This window comes from Oryzias latipes, chromosome 7 (genome assembly GCF_053564925.1).
Source record: "Oryzias latipes strain Hd-rR chromosome 7, Olatipes_Hd-rR_3.1".
Classification (NCBI taxonomy): domain Eukaryota; kingdom Metazoa; phylum Chordata; class Actinopteri; order Beloniformes; family Adrianichthyidae; genus Oryzias; species Oryzias latipes.
The window spans coordinates 5,185,029-5,203,132 of NC_136243.1; the positions used below are offsets into that span (position 1 = coordinate 5,185,029).

An 18,104-nucleotide genomic window follows, 5' to 3' on the forward strand; every position below is an offset into this window, starting at 1 on the left:
GTAATTGTCTGTTCAATGCAGACAGCGTGCCTTGCTGCAGTCTAATATTGTAAAGTAGTGTTGAGGCTCCTTTACCACCCCTGGTCAGTGTCCGTCAGCTTCTGTGCAGACTTCCTGTGCAGAAATGGCCTTTCTAAAGAAAAAAAGCGCGACTGTTAAGAATCATTAGATGTGGCTAAATATTTACAGCCGGGCGTTTTCTTTTGGTGCCAGTAGTGGCGTTTTCACGTCAAATATCTTCAAACACGTTCACCGTAAGTAAATGAGCGGGGGGCGAGGGACATGGACGGTATTTTGATCAGACCTCATCAGTCTGGACGGATGAAGCCTCTTGAATGAGTCCAGAGGATTCAGAAAAGAAAAAGGAGAACTTTGAATAATAAAAGCAACTAATTTAAAAAAGAAACTGTCATATAATCTTGGTTGGTTCATTTTAATTATCACTTACTATGCCTCTGAAAGTGGCCAATTCTGCATGAGAATTCTTGGAGTTTTTTTTCCTGCAAAAGACATTTTTTTCTGTTTGTAGCAGTTTTATTAGAAGTTGTCATTGCTATAGATAGCTTTGATTGGAATCTTTAAGATTTATTTTATCTTCAATGTCATATGTTTGTTAATTTCTGGTGAAATTCGTCCATTGATATCATTTGCAGGTTCCCTTTAAACAATGGATCAGTCTGGCCCTCACCTTGTATATTTTGTCAATCTTTTGGTTCCTTGTGTTTTTGAGTTTGACACCTTTGCTCTTTGGTGCAGTAGCCTAAAAGTTTGAAGAAACCTTTGGTTTGTTTCGGTTGCTGCAAAATGCTCTTGTACCATCAAGGTCCTGGTCATGGACATGTGTGTGCTGTGTGTGTGTGTGGCAGCATTGGCGGATGAGAGTTCGTCCAGTGCCTCCTGCTCCACAGAGCTGCAGCCCACCAGCAGCCAGCCTCAGACCCGCCTCAGCAGAATGACAGCAGGACAGCACAGACGTCTGGACACCCAGCAAGCCCAACATTCCCAGACCCGACTGAGCCGCTCACGACAGGTGAGCTTCCAACCACACGTTTAGAGAACCAACTGCTCGTCAGTCAACTACTTCAAAGATAGAAACTTGCTGTGTCAGCAGAAGCTGTGACATAAAGGTGTTACTCTACTGATAGTTTAACCTGTGTTTACAAACCGTCTTTTTCCTCATCAAAGTTTTTTTTTTAAATATTTTACCAAATTCACAGTCAAACTATAAATTACTATGGATTAAGAAACTATGCAAGACTATAAATTACAATAACTCAGTGGGGCTGGGGTCACATAGGTTTGCTTCTTTAAGCAACAAATCAAGCTCTACTTAAACTTAGCTAACAATTGCTATATGAAAAGAATTTAATGTAACTTAGTCATCGTTTTTGTTTTTGAGGCAAAGCATTTCATTTAATCTGTAATGAGGGATAAATCTGTGATTTTTTTTTTTTCTTTTCTTCTTTTCTGTCTCCATTGTCCAAACTGTTAATAATTAAATAAATAAATATGACCTTGTATGGTCACACGATCGACCAATAAATCTAGTAAATATATAAAAAGATCATGAAATTGTGAAAAACTTGCACACAAATTTTATATTAGCCATTATATTATTAAATATATTTCATTTTCCTTTAAAAACCTGTCCATTATTTTAAAATATTAATTTTAATCATGTTGAACATTATTATAATTCTATGTTTTTTTTTCCCATAACCTTGGATTTCAAAATCAATATTTTCCAAAGTATCTTTCTATTTATTTCACATTGCTGTTTAGGAGAGTGCAGTGTTTAGGACTCCATAGTCCACAGCTAATGCCTGAAATAAATCAGATCAAAAAAGTTAACGATTGCAGGTCAAAAAATGTGATCGTCAAAAATTTTGCGTAGCCTTGTATTCGCTCTGACAAGTTAAGTGGTTTCTTCACGCTTACCATTGAAGTACGTGTTCCTACAGTTATTTAACTTAATAGTAGAAGTATAAAGGCTCAAACAAGTAAACAAGAATGAATGTCAAATCCATTTTAGTTTCCTAAAGTTCAGCCCACTGTTGTTTTTCCACATCCAAAGAATCCAAAGGGAACATTCTTAGAACATTCTAGTACATTGGATGGTCACATGACTTTCTTCAAAGTCTTTCCACACATTGGGCTGGAATGATGGACGGATCAGTTTTAATGACATCACATGTGTGTTGTCCGCTGTGATTGGTTGTTTTTACCCTATAGTAAAACAAAACCTACTTACCTCAATCCAGATGGTATTTTCCAAGATCCATTATGATAAATGTATTTCATTTTGAAAAGATGTGTCAGTGGTTTAGGTGATCAACAACTTGCCTCAGACAGATCAGTCTGGTTGAATAAATTGATTCATAGATTAGTCGTTACACTCCTAAATAAATATAAATATATAAATATAAATAAATAATTGTGAACTGCTGCTGCTGCCAGAGTGCCATTAAAGGAGCCAAAAGAACATCTTTTATGCTGAAGTTATTTTGAAGTGGGTGGAGCCTTTTTTAGGATTCAGGACATTTCTATGAGCAGGAGATTAAAGAAGGATTTTGTGTCTAATGCTACACTCACAGTGTGTCTGTGTTGTGCGTTCAAGAATGCGCTATGCTCTGTTTCATGAACGCCCATTCCTCCTGTGTTGTTCACACCAGACAAGACGAGCGGGGAGCAGCTTGTATGTAGAGCCTGTAAATGGGCTTTAAAATTAGCACAACGTTGCATAGAAGTGAGACCCCTGCAGGATTAACATATTTGCCAGCTTTCTGAAGTTCTCCGCTGGTATGAAGTGTGGTTGACATCCTCACCTGCAGGCTCCCTCCAATCTCTATTTTATCTGGTCGTCCTCTGTTGGCACTGGATTAAAAAATAGAGAGTTTAGAGAAAGTTCCTGAACTGCACAGGTCAATAAACCAAAGCATGTTTGTGATGACGCATCGCTGAATATTTGTGTATATATAAGTGATTTGAATCACATATCAAAGCACAATAGCAAATAATAATGAACCTTTTCCATTCCTTGAACAGTCTGGAAGACAAAGGAAGAAAGCTGTCATGATGCCCCGTGTTGTCCTCACTCCTCTAAAAGTAAATGGAGAACATGTCTCATCAGGTGAGCACACACACATGCACGCGTGAACACACAAACAAATACTTGGTAGTCACTAATTTTGCTACATGTCCCACTTCAAAAGATGTATGCATAAATGAATGAAACACATCCCTTCAGCTTTACCTTCCACTAAAATGCTAAGCTTTGTAAGGCTGGTATTGATTGTTGCAGTTAAAATAGGGGTAAATACATTTTTAAGAGGCATTTGTAAAGTTGCAAATGATGCACAATAATGACTTTTTACAACCGATAACCCGACATTCTCCTCCTGCCTCTTGTAGCCGAGACCGATACTCAACCGATATGTCGCAGGAATCCCGACACAGCGACTCTTGCTGCTTCATCACAGCAGTGATCAAAAGTCCCACACCATCACAGCTCTACTCCAGAGCGATTTCATAAAGTGGTATAAGAGGGTTACTGTCATTATAACTTTCATTTTCTTCATTTGCAAACATGCCTGGAAAAACAAGATTGTCAAATAGTTTAAGTGTATTGTTACAAGGTCTTTTTATTATTCTAAATTTAGGAATAATCCTAATTTCGTTTATATCTTTATTTTATCTACCGGGTTATTAGGGATGATGTCAGTTATGGGTGATTTTTCTGTGTTTAACACATACAAAAGGCGCACCGGGTTTTAAGGTTTAAGGTTAAAACATGCGTGCTAGAGTGTGTTTTAAAAAGGCAGCAATAGCAAAACTGAGTTGGTTGTGATTTATTTTTTATTTCTTCCGTCATCAATCAGCATCCAAAAATCCATCAAAGTCCTCATCTTCTGTATCTGAAATGAACAGCTGGGCTAGATTCCTATCAAACATGCCAGGTTAGGTTCTCTTTCATCACTGTCAGAGTCTGTCTTGTTGCCGTGCAGCTCCTCATTAATCATCGGCTTTTCTGCACTTTGACAGCAGTGCAAGCAGACACGTCAGCCCAAGCTTCTACAATCCATTCACAAAGTGTGGCGTAACTCCGCGGCGCTGCCTCCCAGTCTTAGTAAAACTGTGTTCGCCATTCGACAGTGTGACTCACCGTGAGGTCAAAAGTGAGCGGCACCTCGTCCATGTTGGTGATGTGGCTGGGCTGGAGGTCTTTACGGCAATCTTTTGACTGCAGTAGGAGCAGCTTTTCATTGTAATCCACTTGAACTTTCTGCGCCACCGAAGTCCTTTCCCCGAATGGAAAGATGGTACCGTTTCATAACACGAAATCGCCAAGACAGACCTCCTTTTCATTTCCACTGCTAGTGTTTCTGCCTTCAGTGGAAGGGTGACTGCAGGCAACTGTTCTCTGATCGTTACTCCGTCTTCCAACTCGGGCCACCTCGCCTTATTTTCACCAAAACTCAGCTGCGTCTTCATGACTGTCGGAGTTTGTTTTCCAGCTTCCTCCACTTGTGACCATGGATTCATTCATCTTGAACTCTCTCGCAGCTGCTCTATCCCCATGTAGCTTGCAGTTTAAACTGCTCCATAAGTGTATCTCTGTGCATTTTCAGGGTTGCCAAAATGATGTTGTTCTGCATAATGCACATACCTGCACTTTTGGTGGGGGGTGTCTTCAATGACGTCCTCACTTCCCTCCTTACCGTTCTCATGCTGTCCTCTTATACGTCCTCTTTACCAAAGTCACGCAACAACACATTAGGGCCGCTCCACAGGGCGCCCCGCACATTTTGGAGAAAATGTATGACCTTTAAGTGCACTTTATGGACGTGAAAATACGGTAATCTTGGTCTAGCCTGACCAATTTGCTTAAGTGGTTCTGGTGGGACTAGGTTTGAGTCCAACCAAAATCTCTTGAAAAGACACATTATTAACAAATGTTACTTTAAAAGCAGAACGACGCATCAGAAAAAAGACCTGAAAATGTTTTTTGGTTAGATGGAGTACTGCCGACTCCTAACCAGAAACTAGCTCTGCCACCATTGCCTTGTTTTTTTTGGTTAAGTGTATTTTGTGCGTGATGTAAGCGGTGTTTTATGTTTTGGCGCGAGCTACAGTTCCAATGGCAGAAGTGTAGACATCTGTATTATTGTCTCTCACGTCTGAAGTGATGTCTGTTTGCTGCTGTGGTAGGACCCATAAAAAGGAATCGAGGAGGGGTGGATGTGGACTTTGAAACACCCGGCTCCATCCTTGTGAACACCAACATCAGGGCTCTGATCAACGTGAGGACGTTCTCTGCCTTCCCGGCACACTCCCAGCAGCAGCTGCTTCAGCTTCTGCCGGAAGTTGATCGACAGGTGGGCAGAACCGACTATTGGTGCAGCTGCAGGCCGAGTGATCCAGGTTTAAATCGGAACCGTCTCTTCACTGTTCCTGCAGGTCGGGCCTGATGGCACAGCCAGACTGAGTAGTTCAGCTCTAAATAATGAATTCTTCACTCATGCTTCTCAAAGCTGGAAAGAGAGATTGGCTGAAGGTAAGTTGATGCTTGTTTTGAATAAATAGGAGCTCCTAATGTCGGCAAGTTCTATTTACACCAAAAAGAAAACCTTGAAGCCAGAAAACTTTCTGGTTTCGGGTCAAAATCATTTCTCATTTAGTTAAATTCAACTGGGTTTGGTTTTTAATGCTTTTATTCAGATGGCGCCCCTCTGTCTGGTTGTTTTAGTAAACCCTCCAAAATAAAATGGAGCAAAAGGTTTTTTTGTGGACTTATAATATAAAATAACATAAAATGTATTTGCAGTATCTCAAAGTGACGGTAATGTGTGGGAGAGCCAGTATAGAGGAAATAAGGTGACCAAACGATTAAACAGAAAACGGGTAATGGCTGTTGTGTGCATGAACTCTTCATCATTGACTTGATGCACTTTAGTGAGGACTTTAGTGTGTGACTGCTTCATACTGTTCTGGACTGTTCTTCAAGTTCTTAAAGGTAAAATAAACTTTCATTTGAATATTTCCCATTCTCAAAGGCCCACTAAATCAGAGTGCTTTGCTTGTATGAGAGTGGGAGACTTGAAAATAACAAGCAATCAAAAATATTTCAATAACCTTTCAAAGATCAAGTATTTTAATCACTTCTAAACTACATTATGTTGTCTATGTGTATATTGTTCATTTGTGTTGCCATATCTAATTTATGTGTAGGGGTATGGAGGATTCATTTGAAGTGGTATTTATGCCACCACATTGCATAAATACCAAACAAAGTAGCAAATGGAAATATTCAATATTTGCTCTCAAAAATATTTTTGGGTTTGCAACAAAAGTGTTCTCACATGCGTTTGTGTCACGCTTTCACCCTATCTTTGATTTTGCAGTCATAAGTTTGAGTATAGTGTTAAATATCTGCAATCAAACAGCTGCTGATTGGTCCAGATTCTAACCAATCAAATGTGAGGCAGACACAGACTTTGGACTTTGGTTCGGTTCTGCAGTCTTCAACTATTCTGGCCCGTGTCTCTATAAGTAAAACCCAGAAAGAGCAGCAAAGCCACAAAAATAAAACAGGCTTTTGTATTTATTTCTTTTCGTGTAGCGACCAGCGTGTTTAAAATGTCCACAGCAGAAAAAAACGTGGCATTTTGTTACATTTAAGATTGGTATCTGAACTATGGTTTTATTTTCTATTGAATAAATGCTGAAATATGAAGATAAAGTAGCATTTTTTTCATGAGTATTTTTTTTTTACTTTGGAAAAACGCACACAAGTTCTCAAAAATACAATGCTGTGAAAATGATCACAAGTTATAAATGCTTCTTTTTTTTAAAGTATTTTAATTGTCTTTTAAACATAGTTTTTAACAAACACAAACATTGCTCAGCACAACATTGGTCCAGAATCACGTACATTTTTGCAGAAGTGTTTTCCAAATTAATGTTCCTTTTCATGTCTATGCAACTAAAAATAAATAAAACAAGTAGCAATAACAAAAATAAAGTTGGTCCAGAATCACGTTGTTTAGTATGGAAGCAGTAGTGCGACCGGTAAAAGGGGAGGTAGGGGGTCCACGTTTTCATGAAACCATAGGTCAAGTACTCCAGAGGAAAGAGTTCAATGATAAGTCTATGCCAGTTTGCTTTGGATGGAGGTTTGTCACTGATCAAGACAGAAAAATATTTGTGCGTGCATCATATGTTAGGATGTCATACAATCTGCCAGAAGTAGGGATGACCTCATCGTCCCTATAACCCAGAAGCAGAGAGACCGGATTCAGGGCCAGGGCTGTCCCAGATATATCCTCAAATATCTCCAATATGACAAGATTTTAGGGCAGAACCAAATACAGTGAGATATGTTTCCAGTGCTGATTTACATTTTAAACACATAGGTGATATTTGAGGGTTCGTCTGACGTCTTCTGTTTGGAGAAATTAACAGTCTGTGAATAATTGTATATTGTAAAAGCCTGGCATGATTACAAACTGATATTCGTTTTGTCTGGTTCCAAATAACTTTCCATGTATCCTCATGCCATTTCTCTGCTGCTTCTAGTACAGTCAATGAATTGGTCTGATTCAGAACATTATAAAAGCAGGTGATTATTTGTTTTTACCAGGATGTTTGAGCAGTAGCTTCTCTAGTTGTGAGGGCGTAGCATCGGAGGTCAAGGTGGTTTTCTTAAATATAAAATCCCGGACTTGTAGGTATCTAAAGAAGTGACTGTTAGGGAGGTTATATTTGACACGGAGCTAAAAATGCTTCTGTTAAAAACATTGAGTCTGCTTTACTTATCATTGGGGTTAATCTATTCCAAAACACTTGCGCAGCATAAAATAATGTGTGCTTTAAATCTTTTTTAGTTTTGTTTTAACAAACAGACCTTAAAGCAAATCGGCGATTTGATTGGATAGAATCTATACCAAGCAGCGGTTTGATGGCAGATATGTCAGGCTGAACTGAAACTTATGATTGCAAAATCAAAGATGGGGGGAAAGCGTGATGTGAAAACATTTGTGTTGCAAACCCAAAAGAAAGGTTTTGAAAGCAAATATTTAACATTTTCTCTTGCTACTTTGAAAGTTTTGCTTGCAGTGTTTGGGTGTAAATATCACTTCATAGAATAATTATAAAAGCACGATACTCTTCGAAAACGTGCAATAAGAAATATAAACACAAGTAGGTTTTTGCGAACATGCAGTTCATACACAAAGCCAGTTGAAACATCCACACAGGGAGGGGTTCTTATTATCAGAGGGTAACTTTTAATGGCAGCAAAACAAAAAGACAGATGTTTGTATCAGTCAGTAGGGTCAGACTCTGGAATGGCTTTAAATGTAAATATAGGAAAAGTGTCTTCTAGAGATATGGGAAGGAAGGAATGATTCAAGTATAAAGATTTTGTTTTAGTATATAGTTTTGATATGGATTATTATTAGTTATTGTAATGAATAAATAACAGACATTGGAAGAAAGCAGTGATATCAAATTGATTAAATTCATATATAATCAAGCCGCCAGCTACAATATTGCATGTTACCGTAATTAATGAATGTGTAAGGCGTGAGAATAGTTTTCTCTTCTGGCCTCTCCGTCTTCAAGTGTTGTTAAAAAAAATTGTTTTAAGAAGTAATTATTTCTACATTATACTGGATGAGTTTAGGAGCAAACAGATGAAACGTAGCTTAAATGTGTCATCTGTCAGAAAAGGGGCTTTATTCTCCAAGTCAACATTATTATCACCTTACTATGGAGGGTTGAGAAGAACCTGCCTAATATTAAAAAATACATGAGATAACAATCCTGTCAAGAAAATGATGTAAAATCCTCGTATTATCCTCATAAATAAGATGTCACAACTTTTTTATTTTATTTTCTTTCATGGTTTTTAGTAAGTAAAATGATGGAGTGAAATGTTTTACTTCAGATATGTTCTTAGCTTTAATTACGCTATTGAGCTGGAAAATGAAGAATTTGCTTCAGATAATGTTAACCGAGCTAAAACTGAGCAGCACAAAGGCAGAGGAACAGCTCAGATAAAATCCTACTCCATTGTTTTTTTATTTTTTAGGTGAATTTACCCACGAGATGCAAGTCCGTTTAAGGCAGGAAATGGAGAAAGAAAAGAAGGTCGAGGCTTGGAAGGAGAAGTTTTTTGAAGAGTACCATGGGCAAAAGTAAGCACCAAGTGATCCTTCTAAAACAAAGGAATTTACACTCAGGTTTTACCATTATTGGCGTTTAAACGCAGTATGTCTGTTGCTATCACTATGTAGGATAAGCGAAATATTTGAATCCCAATGATTGTTTTGAACCTAGTAAGATGGCAGCATTAAACTGGTGCCGAAGCCATGAATTTAAACAAAGGAGACGCCACAGTGTTACTGATGCAACAGTGGGGTTTGAAAATTCCAGTTGCCAAGAGGACAAGCAACTGTGGTTTTGCACACCTTTACAGAAATGAACATCACTTTGAATATTAGTTCCTGTCTGTCTGGTGGTTTTGTTATGGCCGTAGGGTCATTTTGAATAAAAAGGTCAAATGGGTCTTTCTAACCCTTTAACGTTCTTTCGACTACCAACACTCTTCAACCAGCAGATTCTGAATTGGAGAAGATCAGCTTTGTGCTGATATGCAGCAGTCTCCAGTATTAAATCTTTACTCAATTAGTCTAGTCCCATCTTCTTTCAACTATAATTCATATTTTTCTTTAAAAATGCGTTTTCTATCTTTTAAAAGGTAATTGCACGGCTGCTCGGTCTAACTGTTTGGATTTCTGCAGGTCTGGCCTAACTCCAGAGGAATCACTGAAGCTCACTGTGAGTGAAGCTAATGAAGTAACTGGTTCCGTACTGGAGAGCGACGTTTCCTTGGTGGCAACTGGTCCTTCTAAGAGACGCAGTGTGGGCAGAAGGAGGAGGGATGGCAGGATGAGGAGACGTACACGCGTTGACCTTCGTCGCAGAGCTCGCCGGACGCTCTGCAAGGTCTCTCCAGCTTTACAGTCTACAGAAGCAGCTGAGTCCAGTGCTGGACTGGACATTGCAGCAGTATCCATTGACTCGTCTGTGGGCAGTAACACAGTGGTTCAAGCAGAGGTGGTGCTCCAGGCTGACTGTGCAGTTGAGCTCCCCACTGAGGATGCCTCTGAAGAGCAGAAGCCCTTCACACCAGAAGCAGTTGTTGTGGCTGCTCCAACTCCTGCTCCAAGTCGCAGCTCAAGTCCAACCTCTACCAGTGCGAACGAGGAACCTGAAGTTGCAGCTTTCCTTCTACCCAAAGAAATCCCACCAGTAATGGCCTCCACCAGCTCTCCTTCGTCCTCATCCTCCTCCTCGTCTGCTTCATCTCCTGCGTCTTCAACCTCATCACCTGACAGACAAGGAGCTTTTGCATCGGGTCTGGACTCATCTTCATCTTCCTCCTCATCATCCTCCAGTGCAACACTTCCGGCTGATCCCTTGGATGATGCAGCCTCTGTGGTCACTTCCATCACTGGTGGCACCGCAACCAGCAGCCGTGAGAGCAGTCCGTCAGCCAGCCCGGCCACCGCTGATGTGCTCGGCACTGAGCAGAAGAGGCGACAAAATGAGCCTGAAGCTCTCCCCAGCTTTCCAGAGAAAAGACCACGACTTGACAGCCGTCAGTCCTTTCGTACCACAATTGACGGTGTCTGTTCAGAAAAGCCGCAGCCAACAACCGAAGAACCGAAGGTGCCACCCATTCGGGTAAGAATGTGTAACTACGAATCTGAAGACTCTGCCCCGCTTCATTGGCCCCACTCGAGAAAAACAAGCTTCTTTAAATGTGACTACTATGTTGGGCTTATTATTCAAAAATTATTATATAGTAACAGTTTCTACTCTGCCTAAAGGAATATAATCACATTAAATATGAGGTCTTATCAAAAGTAGCAGGTAATTGGTTGTATTACTTCTCTTTTACATCCCATCTTCTCCATGAGGCAAAAAGCTGTTGGAGTAACATGGAAACCTATCTGAGGGTCAAGAGAATCAGTCTGGACTTTATAAATCCTTAAACCCATCTTACTGCCATAAGTAAGAGCATCTAGAGCTCACCGTAATAGCTTTTTATTATTGTTCACTATTACTCAAACCCCGAAATTCAAAAGTTTCATGTGGTTCTGATGTGCTGTTTCTAGGCTGGACTCAATTAAGTAATTTAGTACTGTAGCTTTTTTTTGACATAAATAATCCCAGGATCTGAAATGATTAATTGGTCAGTCTTTTTTTTTTTTTTTACTTTTAAACTGTAAACTTTAGCAAACTGATACCAGCAAGCAGCAACTTTAAACTGATTACTCGTTAGTGTAATATTTAAGTTTCTTTGTTCTCTCAAAAACCCATGCAGATGCAAAAAAAAAAGTTACCCTAAAAAGTATTTATTGTATTTGTTACATCGGATTATATGGCACAAAATCAATAAATGATCTATTTTCAAACTTATGTCATATTTGATGCACACAGAACCATAAGACTCATTAAGAGAGTCAGAGATGGATCAGTCTGTCCAACTTCATTGACTGTTCACAGTAACTGTAAAACTTGTTCGTATCGTGCTACATGTTGGAAGCCTTAGCTACGTTAGTGTACTTACAACAACTAACTCCCAACTTTGTTTGCATCACGTAAGAGACAGACTGATGCTGCTAAAACAAATGTTACTGTGATTATACTAACTCCCAACCTTGACAGTCTCACGTAAACAAAACGCCACTATATTGTTAGCTATGTTAGCGTATTCACAATAACACCCAATCTTGTTTTTAGCTTGTTTAAAAAAAACAGACTTACATTTTGATAGAGCACAATGTACCCCTCAAAATCACTTCATCAGTAAACACAACTAGAATTAATCCACATGTTGAAGTTCAATAGCACGAATAGCTAATAAACTTGACGAAGTGAAGTAAGAAAGCCCTTTTCCAAACAAAAACACCTCAAAGAAAATAAAATCAGGTAAACAATCTGCCATAGTAAAAGTCAATAATGGCTATCTGCAACTTTTATCGTTCATTATTTTTTGCATTACAGACATATTAGACGTGTTTTCATAGGCCTTTGAAAATAATGACCTTGGAGTACTGTTGTTGCTGTTTGTGCTTTTGCAGCAGCGATGTGTGTAGATGTGCTATATGATGCACGTTGTAGGTGACGTTCTGTTAACAGGATAGTAAAATACTGGATCTGATGGGTGTGGAGTCTGCCATGATCTTTGAGGTTTACTCAAGTGAAGGCCTCTGCAGATCTTTGACATGGAGCACTTGACAGAAGATGTCGTCTACATCCAACCTTTTTCACACCACTGACCGGTTTAATGCCAGACAATATTTCCAAAGTTTGCGTTTGATATTTTTTCACCAGTTTCTAAGAACCATATTTTTTAAATTAAATTTCTGCTACAAGTAATTTAGTTTAAAAAAATCTATAGACAGATGACGAAGATTCAGTGAAACAAAGTTGTTGGCAATGATAAGATAAGATAAGATAAAGATACTTTATTGATCCCAGCTTGGGAAATTCAGTTGTTGCAGCGTCGGCGTTAGGCTCAAGATACAAACTTACACACAATAGATGACAGAGAACCAAAACAATCAATCGGAAAGAAACATCAGTGAATTAGCACAGTCGTATTGCATGCCACATCAGGAGAGAGAAAATAGACGGACCATAAATGACTTTATCTATTGCACATGGATGACAAGTTATAGAGTCCAATGGAGTGAGGAATGAAAGATCTCCTGAAGCGGTTTGTGTGACAGCGAAGCTGCCTTAGTCTGTTGGAGAAGGAGCTCCGCTGACCATCCAGTACAGGATGGAGAGGATGCTCAGGATTATCCATGATGGATACCAGTTTATTTAAAGTCCTCCTCTCCATCACAGATTCAAACGTGTCCATTTTGCAACCAATTACAGAGCCCGCTCTTCGGATCAGTTTGTTCAGTCTATTGCTGTCCCTAGCAGATATGCTGCCCCCCCAGCAGACCACCGAGAAGAACAGAGTGCTGGCCACAACAGACTGGTAGAATATTTCAAGCATCTTGCTGCACACGTTGAAGGACCTCAGCCTCCTCAGGAAATGGAGTCTGCTGCTGGCCTTCTTATACACAGCAGTGCTGTTGCTCTTCCAGCTCAGTCTGTTGTCGATGATTACTCCCAAGTACTTGTACTCCTCTACCTCTGCCACATCTCTGCCAAGGATGTTGAGAGGCTGGGAAGCTGGTGGTTTCTTCCTGAAATCCATCACCATCTCTCTGGTCTTTTCCACATTCAGCTGCAGGTTGTTTTCTCCAGACCATCTCACAAATTCATCCACAAGATCCCTGTACTCCTCCTCCCGCCCACCATTAATGCAGCCAACAACAGCAGAGTCATCAGAGAACTTCTGAAGATGGCAAGACTCTGAGTTGTACTGGAAGTCACTGGTGTATAAAGTGAACAGGAAGGGAGAGAGCACAGTTCCCTGTGGGGCCCCCACACTGCTTGTCACCACGTCAGACAGGACACCGCCCAGCCGGACAAACTGCGGCCTGTCTGACAAGTAGTCAATGATCCAGGAGACTAAGGCGCCGCCCACACCCATCCGCTGCAATGGTGATAGTAGTTCCCATAGATATGACTCAGAGCAACTCAAATCAATCACTGTCAACTGGATTCAACATGGCGGCACACGTATCAGGAAGCAACGGTACTTCCTAATTGATAACCTGAGAAGGGAGAGTTTGAGCTGTGTATTGCTTTTAAAAGTCAATGCTCTCAGGGCAAAAAGATTTATCATTTTGTTTTTACAGAAATTATTGTGAATATTTTTATCACAGAGGAACATTTTCTGTGCCAAAATTTCTTAGAAGATGCTTAATTCAGCCTTGCTTTAGGGAAATTCACAAATGTCTGTTTTACAAGTTTTCACAAATCAGCAACTTTATTCTTTGTCAAATTCCTGCGGCTGGCTAAAACTGAAATTGTGACGTCAAAGTGGAATGCTAACAACTGGATGCTAACTTTCGCCGTCACACCACCGTCCTAAAACTGGTATTTTCTAAATATAATAATAGAATCCACTCTGTCTGCATCTTTATTATCTGCATGCGTTAAACATTTGAGAATCAGTCACCGCATATTAAGACGAGCAGCTTCTGGTACATGAGAACAACTGTCTTAATGAATCCATATTTGGAGGAAAACTCCTGGTTTTGTCTGTAAACAGCAGTTTCATGTTTCTTTGAAGTCAAAGACTTTTCTTCAGTTTCCTCACTGATTCTTTTCTCCCAAAAGAAACTTTCCAAATACGTTTTGTTGTTTGGCTACCAACTTAGTCCGAAAACTGCTTAAGTTCACATGATGTGTCAAGACTGACAGATGTGGTGATCAGAACCCAGTGGTTTTCCAAAAAAAAACCTCCGTCAGTATCAGATAATAAACAACACAAAAATAATCAAAGTTAGCCTTTGTATTATTATTTTTTTCTGTCTGTGGCCCTGTACCAAGTGGCCCACGGACTGGTACCAACCCGCAGCTGGGGGGTTTGGGAACACTGCTCTACATGTCTCACAAGATACTTCTTTGAAAGATTTTTTTACAATCCAATCTAATAAAATAAATAAAAAACACAATTTATAAGACAAACTGGCACAGTTTTCATAAAATGCTAGAAAAATAGGGTTGGAAAACTATTTTTTCCCCCCACTTTTGCTCCAATCACTTGTCTGGGACAATCCAGTTAATAATTTTATGAAAATACGGCATATTATGGACCACCAATCCAGTAATATATATCGATGTGCACTACACAACTCTTGCACATATTGATTGCCATCTTCTGTCCTTTTTTCTCCTAGATTCAACTATCCAGAATCAAACCTCCATGGGTCAAAGGGCACCCCACTTACCAGATCTGCCCACGGATTGTGCCCTCCGGAGAGGGCTCACGCCGCTCTGGAACTGGGGGAGCACGAACTCTGGCAGACATCAAAGCCCGAGCCCAGCAAGCCCGAGCCCAGAGGGAGGCCGCTGCTGCTGTTGCGGCCTCTGGCGAAAGGACAGGGACGACCAGTGTCGGGCTGCGGCCTGCTCTTGGGCTATCGGATAGCAACAGTGAACGACGAAGAAGAGAGCACCCAGGACCAACCGAGCCTGGAGGAGGGGGGCAGGAAGGAACCGGAGATGAGAAGAAGGCGGCCAGTGAAATGGAGGAGCAGGAATCGTCTTCAGACGCTAATTCGTCTGGAACACAATTACAGCTTCAATATGTAGAAGCTCACTGTTCCCCTTCATTATCCAACACATCCACCTCCATGTCTGTGGAGTCCCCACAGGCCCCCAGTCCCCACCAAGAGGGGTCAGCTAGGAGTCTGAAAGTAACAGAAGAGGTTGAAGAAACATCAGCAACTTCCCAGAGCTCCCCCTGTAGGTTCACAGACGGGCCTTGCAATCTCTCCCCAGATCCCAACATTACATCCAAGTCATTGGGCACCCAATCTTTTCAGGCAAACCATTTGCAGGAGTCAGCCGATGTCTCCGAGATGGCAGGCAAAGGTTGTGTAAAAACCATCCTGACCCAAACATCAATCCCTGATTCCATCCCTAGGTTTGGGACTCAGGGTGTAGACATTTTACAGACAATTGCCACTTCTTCTCAGAACAAAAAGCAGGAAAGACAAAAGGAGGATGGACCCTGTGTCATCGTCCAGCATAGTTCACACCATGAGGAACAGCGGGAAGTTTCGTCTCATTCAGTGGTGAAACAGCCAGAGGGTTCTCTTCCTCAATGTGATGTGAATCTCAGCATCAGCAGAAAGAAAGAAGAAGATGCAAATACACACAGTGACTCCACAGAAACTGCTTCTGACTGTGAGAATGAAGACCAGGAGGACGGGCAGCAGGAGTTGGCGGACCAAGAGTGGCGCTATCCTCTGAGTACCCAGTGCCCTGGTACTCAGAGCCAGCAGCTCATTGTGCAGTCCAATATGCTGGGTCACAAGGGTCAGACAGTCATTCAGCCTTGCTTTCCAAATGGTCTACCTGAGCTTCAGCATAACCACCCTGAGTCCCAGGACCACCATTCTGTCATTACGGCACCTTTGCTGGGTTTCAGAGAAAAGAATGCTGTGGTAAAAATTAAGCTCAAAGAGGACCGTAAAGCCTCCAGAACAAGTTATGTTGAGGAGTGCCAAGGATCTTTAAAGTCTCCTGTCATTCATTTAAATGTTGCTGCTGCTCCCAAAAGACTGGCTGGTCCAGCCAGATCTGTTTCAAGTGTGGAGGCCAACAACCCTCTTGTTACTCAGCTTCTACAGGGCAGTCTTCCCCTTGAAAAAGTCCTCCCTTCACACTCAGCCAACAGGCTGGAGATAAGCCGACTCCCAGGAACTCAATCCAGGACACCAACTCTAAAGAACCCAGGAACTCGCAACAAAACTGAGGTCCCAGTCCAACTTTCTAGTCCAGAAGAATCAGCTGTTCCTCAGGTTCTTAACCTGTCATCAGTAGAGCAATCTGGTTCCTGTCAGTCCCCAGTTGTGTCAGACTACCACCCTCCGATGGCCCCTGGTGCTGTCCCAGTTATTACTTCTGCACCACCCTCTTTTTCTTCTTCTGGATTGTCATCCAAAACCAAACCAGATGTGTCTCTTACTGCAGTGGAGTCTACGGTCAACAAGTCTCATGGCTCCCACTCATCACAGGAGGGTGTTGCCAACCAGTGCCCAGATACTCATGGGAGTATACCTAATTTACCCTCCCCTCCCTATGTGGACCCCTGTCCCCTGGAGGGGGTGGCAATCATAAAGGTCAATCTACGGCCTCAGCAACCTCAGCAGGTGTCTCCTGCTTCCCCTCCGAAACATGAAGCTAGCACCCGGCCGTCTTGCCAGGCCTTGGCTAAGGCTACGTCAGCTTTAACCCATGGTGTTCTCAAAAAGGAACCTGGGAATGCAATAGATGGGTACCTGTGTGGAGGAGCCATGGAGGGACTTCTCAACATGGAGCTGACACTGGCAAGGATAGCCAAAAAAGACCATGGAAAAGTTTCATACTCATCCAGCTCCCCTTCACCCTTGTCCTCATCTCCCTCACCTTCCTCTTCCGCCTCCTCCCTGCCCTTCCCGTTGTATGGAAAGCTTCCCAAACAGAGTGGATGTGTGGGAGCTGTTAGCTACACAGCCAACCTGTCAATGATGGACAACAGTGGTTTTACCCGGGGTGTGACTGAAAGCGTGCTCCAGCTACGCCCTCGTCTGGCGCCCAGCCACGCTACTCTCAGCATCCAAGCATTCGCCGACAGTGCAACCGACGAGGTGGCCCTGAAGTGCTCCTGCCGCCTCAAAGCCATGATCATGTGCCAAGGCTGTGGGGCTTTTTGCCACGATGATTGCATTGGACCCTCCAAACTGTGTGTGTCGTGCCTTGTTGTCAGATAGTGGGTTTTGGTGGATTTGCTGTTGGAGGTATGGTGGATGTGCACATGCCCTGTAAATCTGGTCTGTTTCTTTGGTTGTTGCTGATATCAGATTTTTAAGCTGTATTGTTTATTGATATTATTATTATTATTGTGAACTTGGAGCATGATTAATTGTACATTTTGCCATTTACCTCATGTTGTCTTGCTCCGCTTGTTATCAGTGGTAGATCACAATTTTTTTGACATCTAATTTGCTCCGCAAACTAGAAAGTATTGTCTCTTTGCAGAGTTATTTTTTTAACCATTGAAAGGAATAAAACATTGCTTCGTTATTTTAAGTTTGAATAGTTTTTCTGTTCATTTTAGTCAACTAACGAGATCATTACTCATCGAAATTTTAAAATAAAATGCAGAATCAGCATTTATGTGAAAACTATAAAATCATTTAAACAATTGCTAAGATGTATTTCACTAAAATATGTAAAAACAGATAAAAAAACAGGAAAACCTCTAGATAGATGTTTATTTTTGCCAAGAACTATTTTTCTAAAAAAATTTGGCTTTAGAATTGCTATTAAATGTCTGCAGCTCCTTAGGCGACTAAAAATAAGTGCTATGCAACACTTGAAGAGTAAAAATAACATAATTGGAGAATTAACAAGCC

At 41.1% G+C, this 18,104-nt stretch overlaps 1 protein-coding gene across 2 annotated transcripts in view; it reads left to right on the forward strand.

The window, feature by feature from the left end:
* asxl1 (ASXL transcriptional regulator 1) overlaps nt 1-17,778 on the forward strand; it is a 28,662-nt gene extending 10,884 nt beyond the window's left edge. The window contains exons 5-11 of one of the 2 annotated variants that reach the window (XM_078950088.1): nt 867-1,030; nt 3,046-3,130; nt 5,209-5,375; nt 5,458-5,554; nt 9,092-9,197; nt 9,804-10,749; nt 14,880-17,778. In XM_078950088.1, the coding sequence (XP_078806214.1) occupies nt 867-1,030; nt 3,046-3,130; nt 5,209-5,375; nt 5,458-5,554; nt 9,092-9,197; nt 9,804-10,749; nt 14,880-17,459 (4,145 nt within the window). In that variant the 3' untranslated portion in view covers nt 17,460-17,778. Of the gene's footprint in view, nt 1-866; nt 1,031-3,045; nt 3,131-3,788; nt 3,957-5,208; nt 5,376-5,457; nt 5,555-9,091; nt 9,198-9,803; nt 10,750-14,879 lie in introns of those variants that run through there. The other variant, XM_078950089.1, reaches the window with a different exon arrangement.
* Nucleotides 17,779-18,104: the final 326 nt, after the last annotated feature.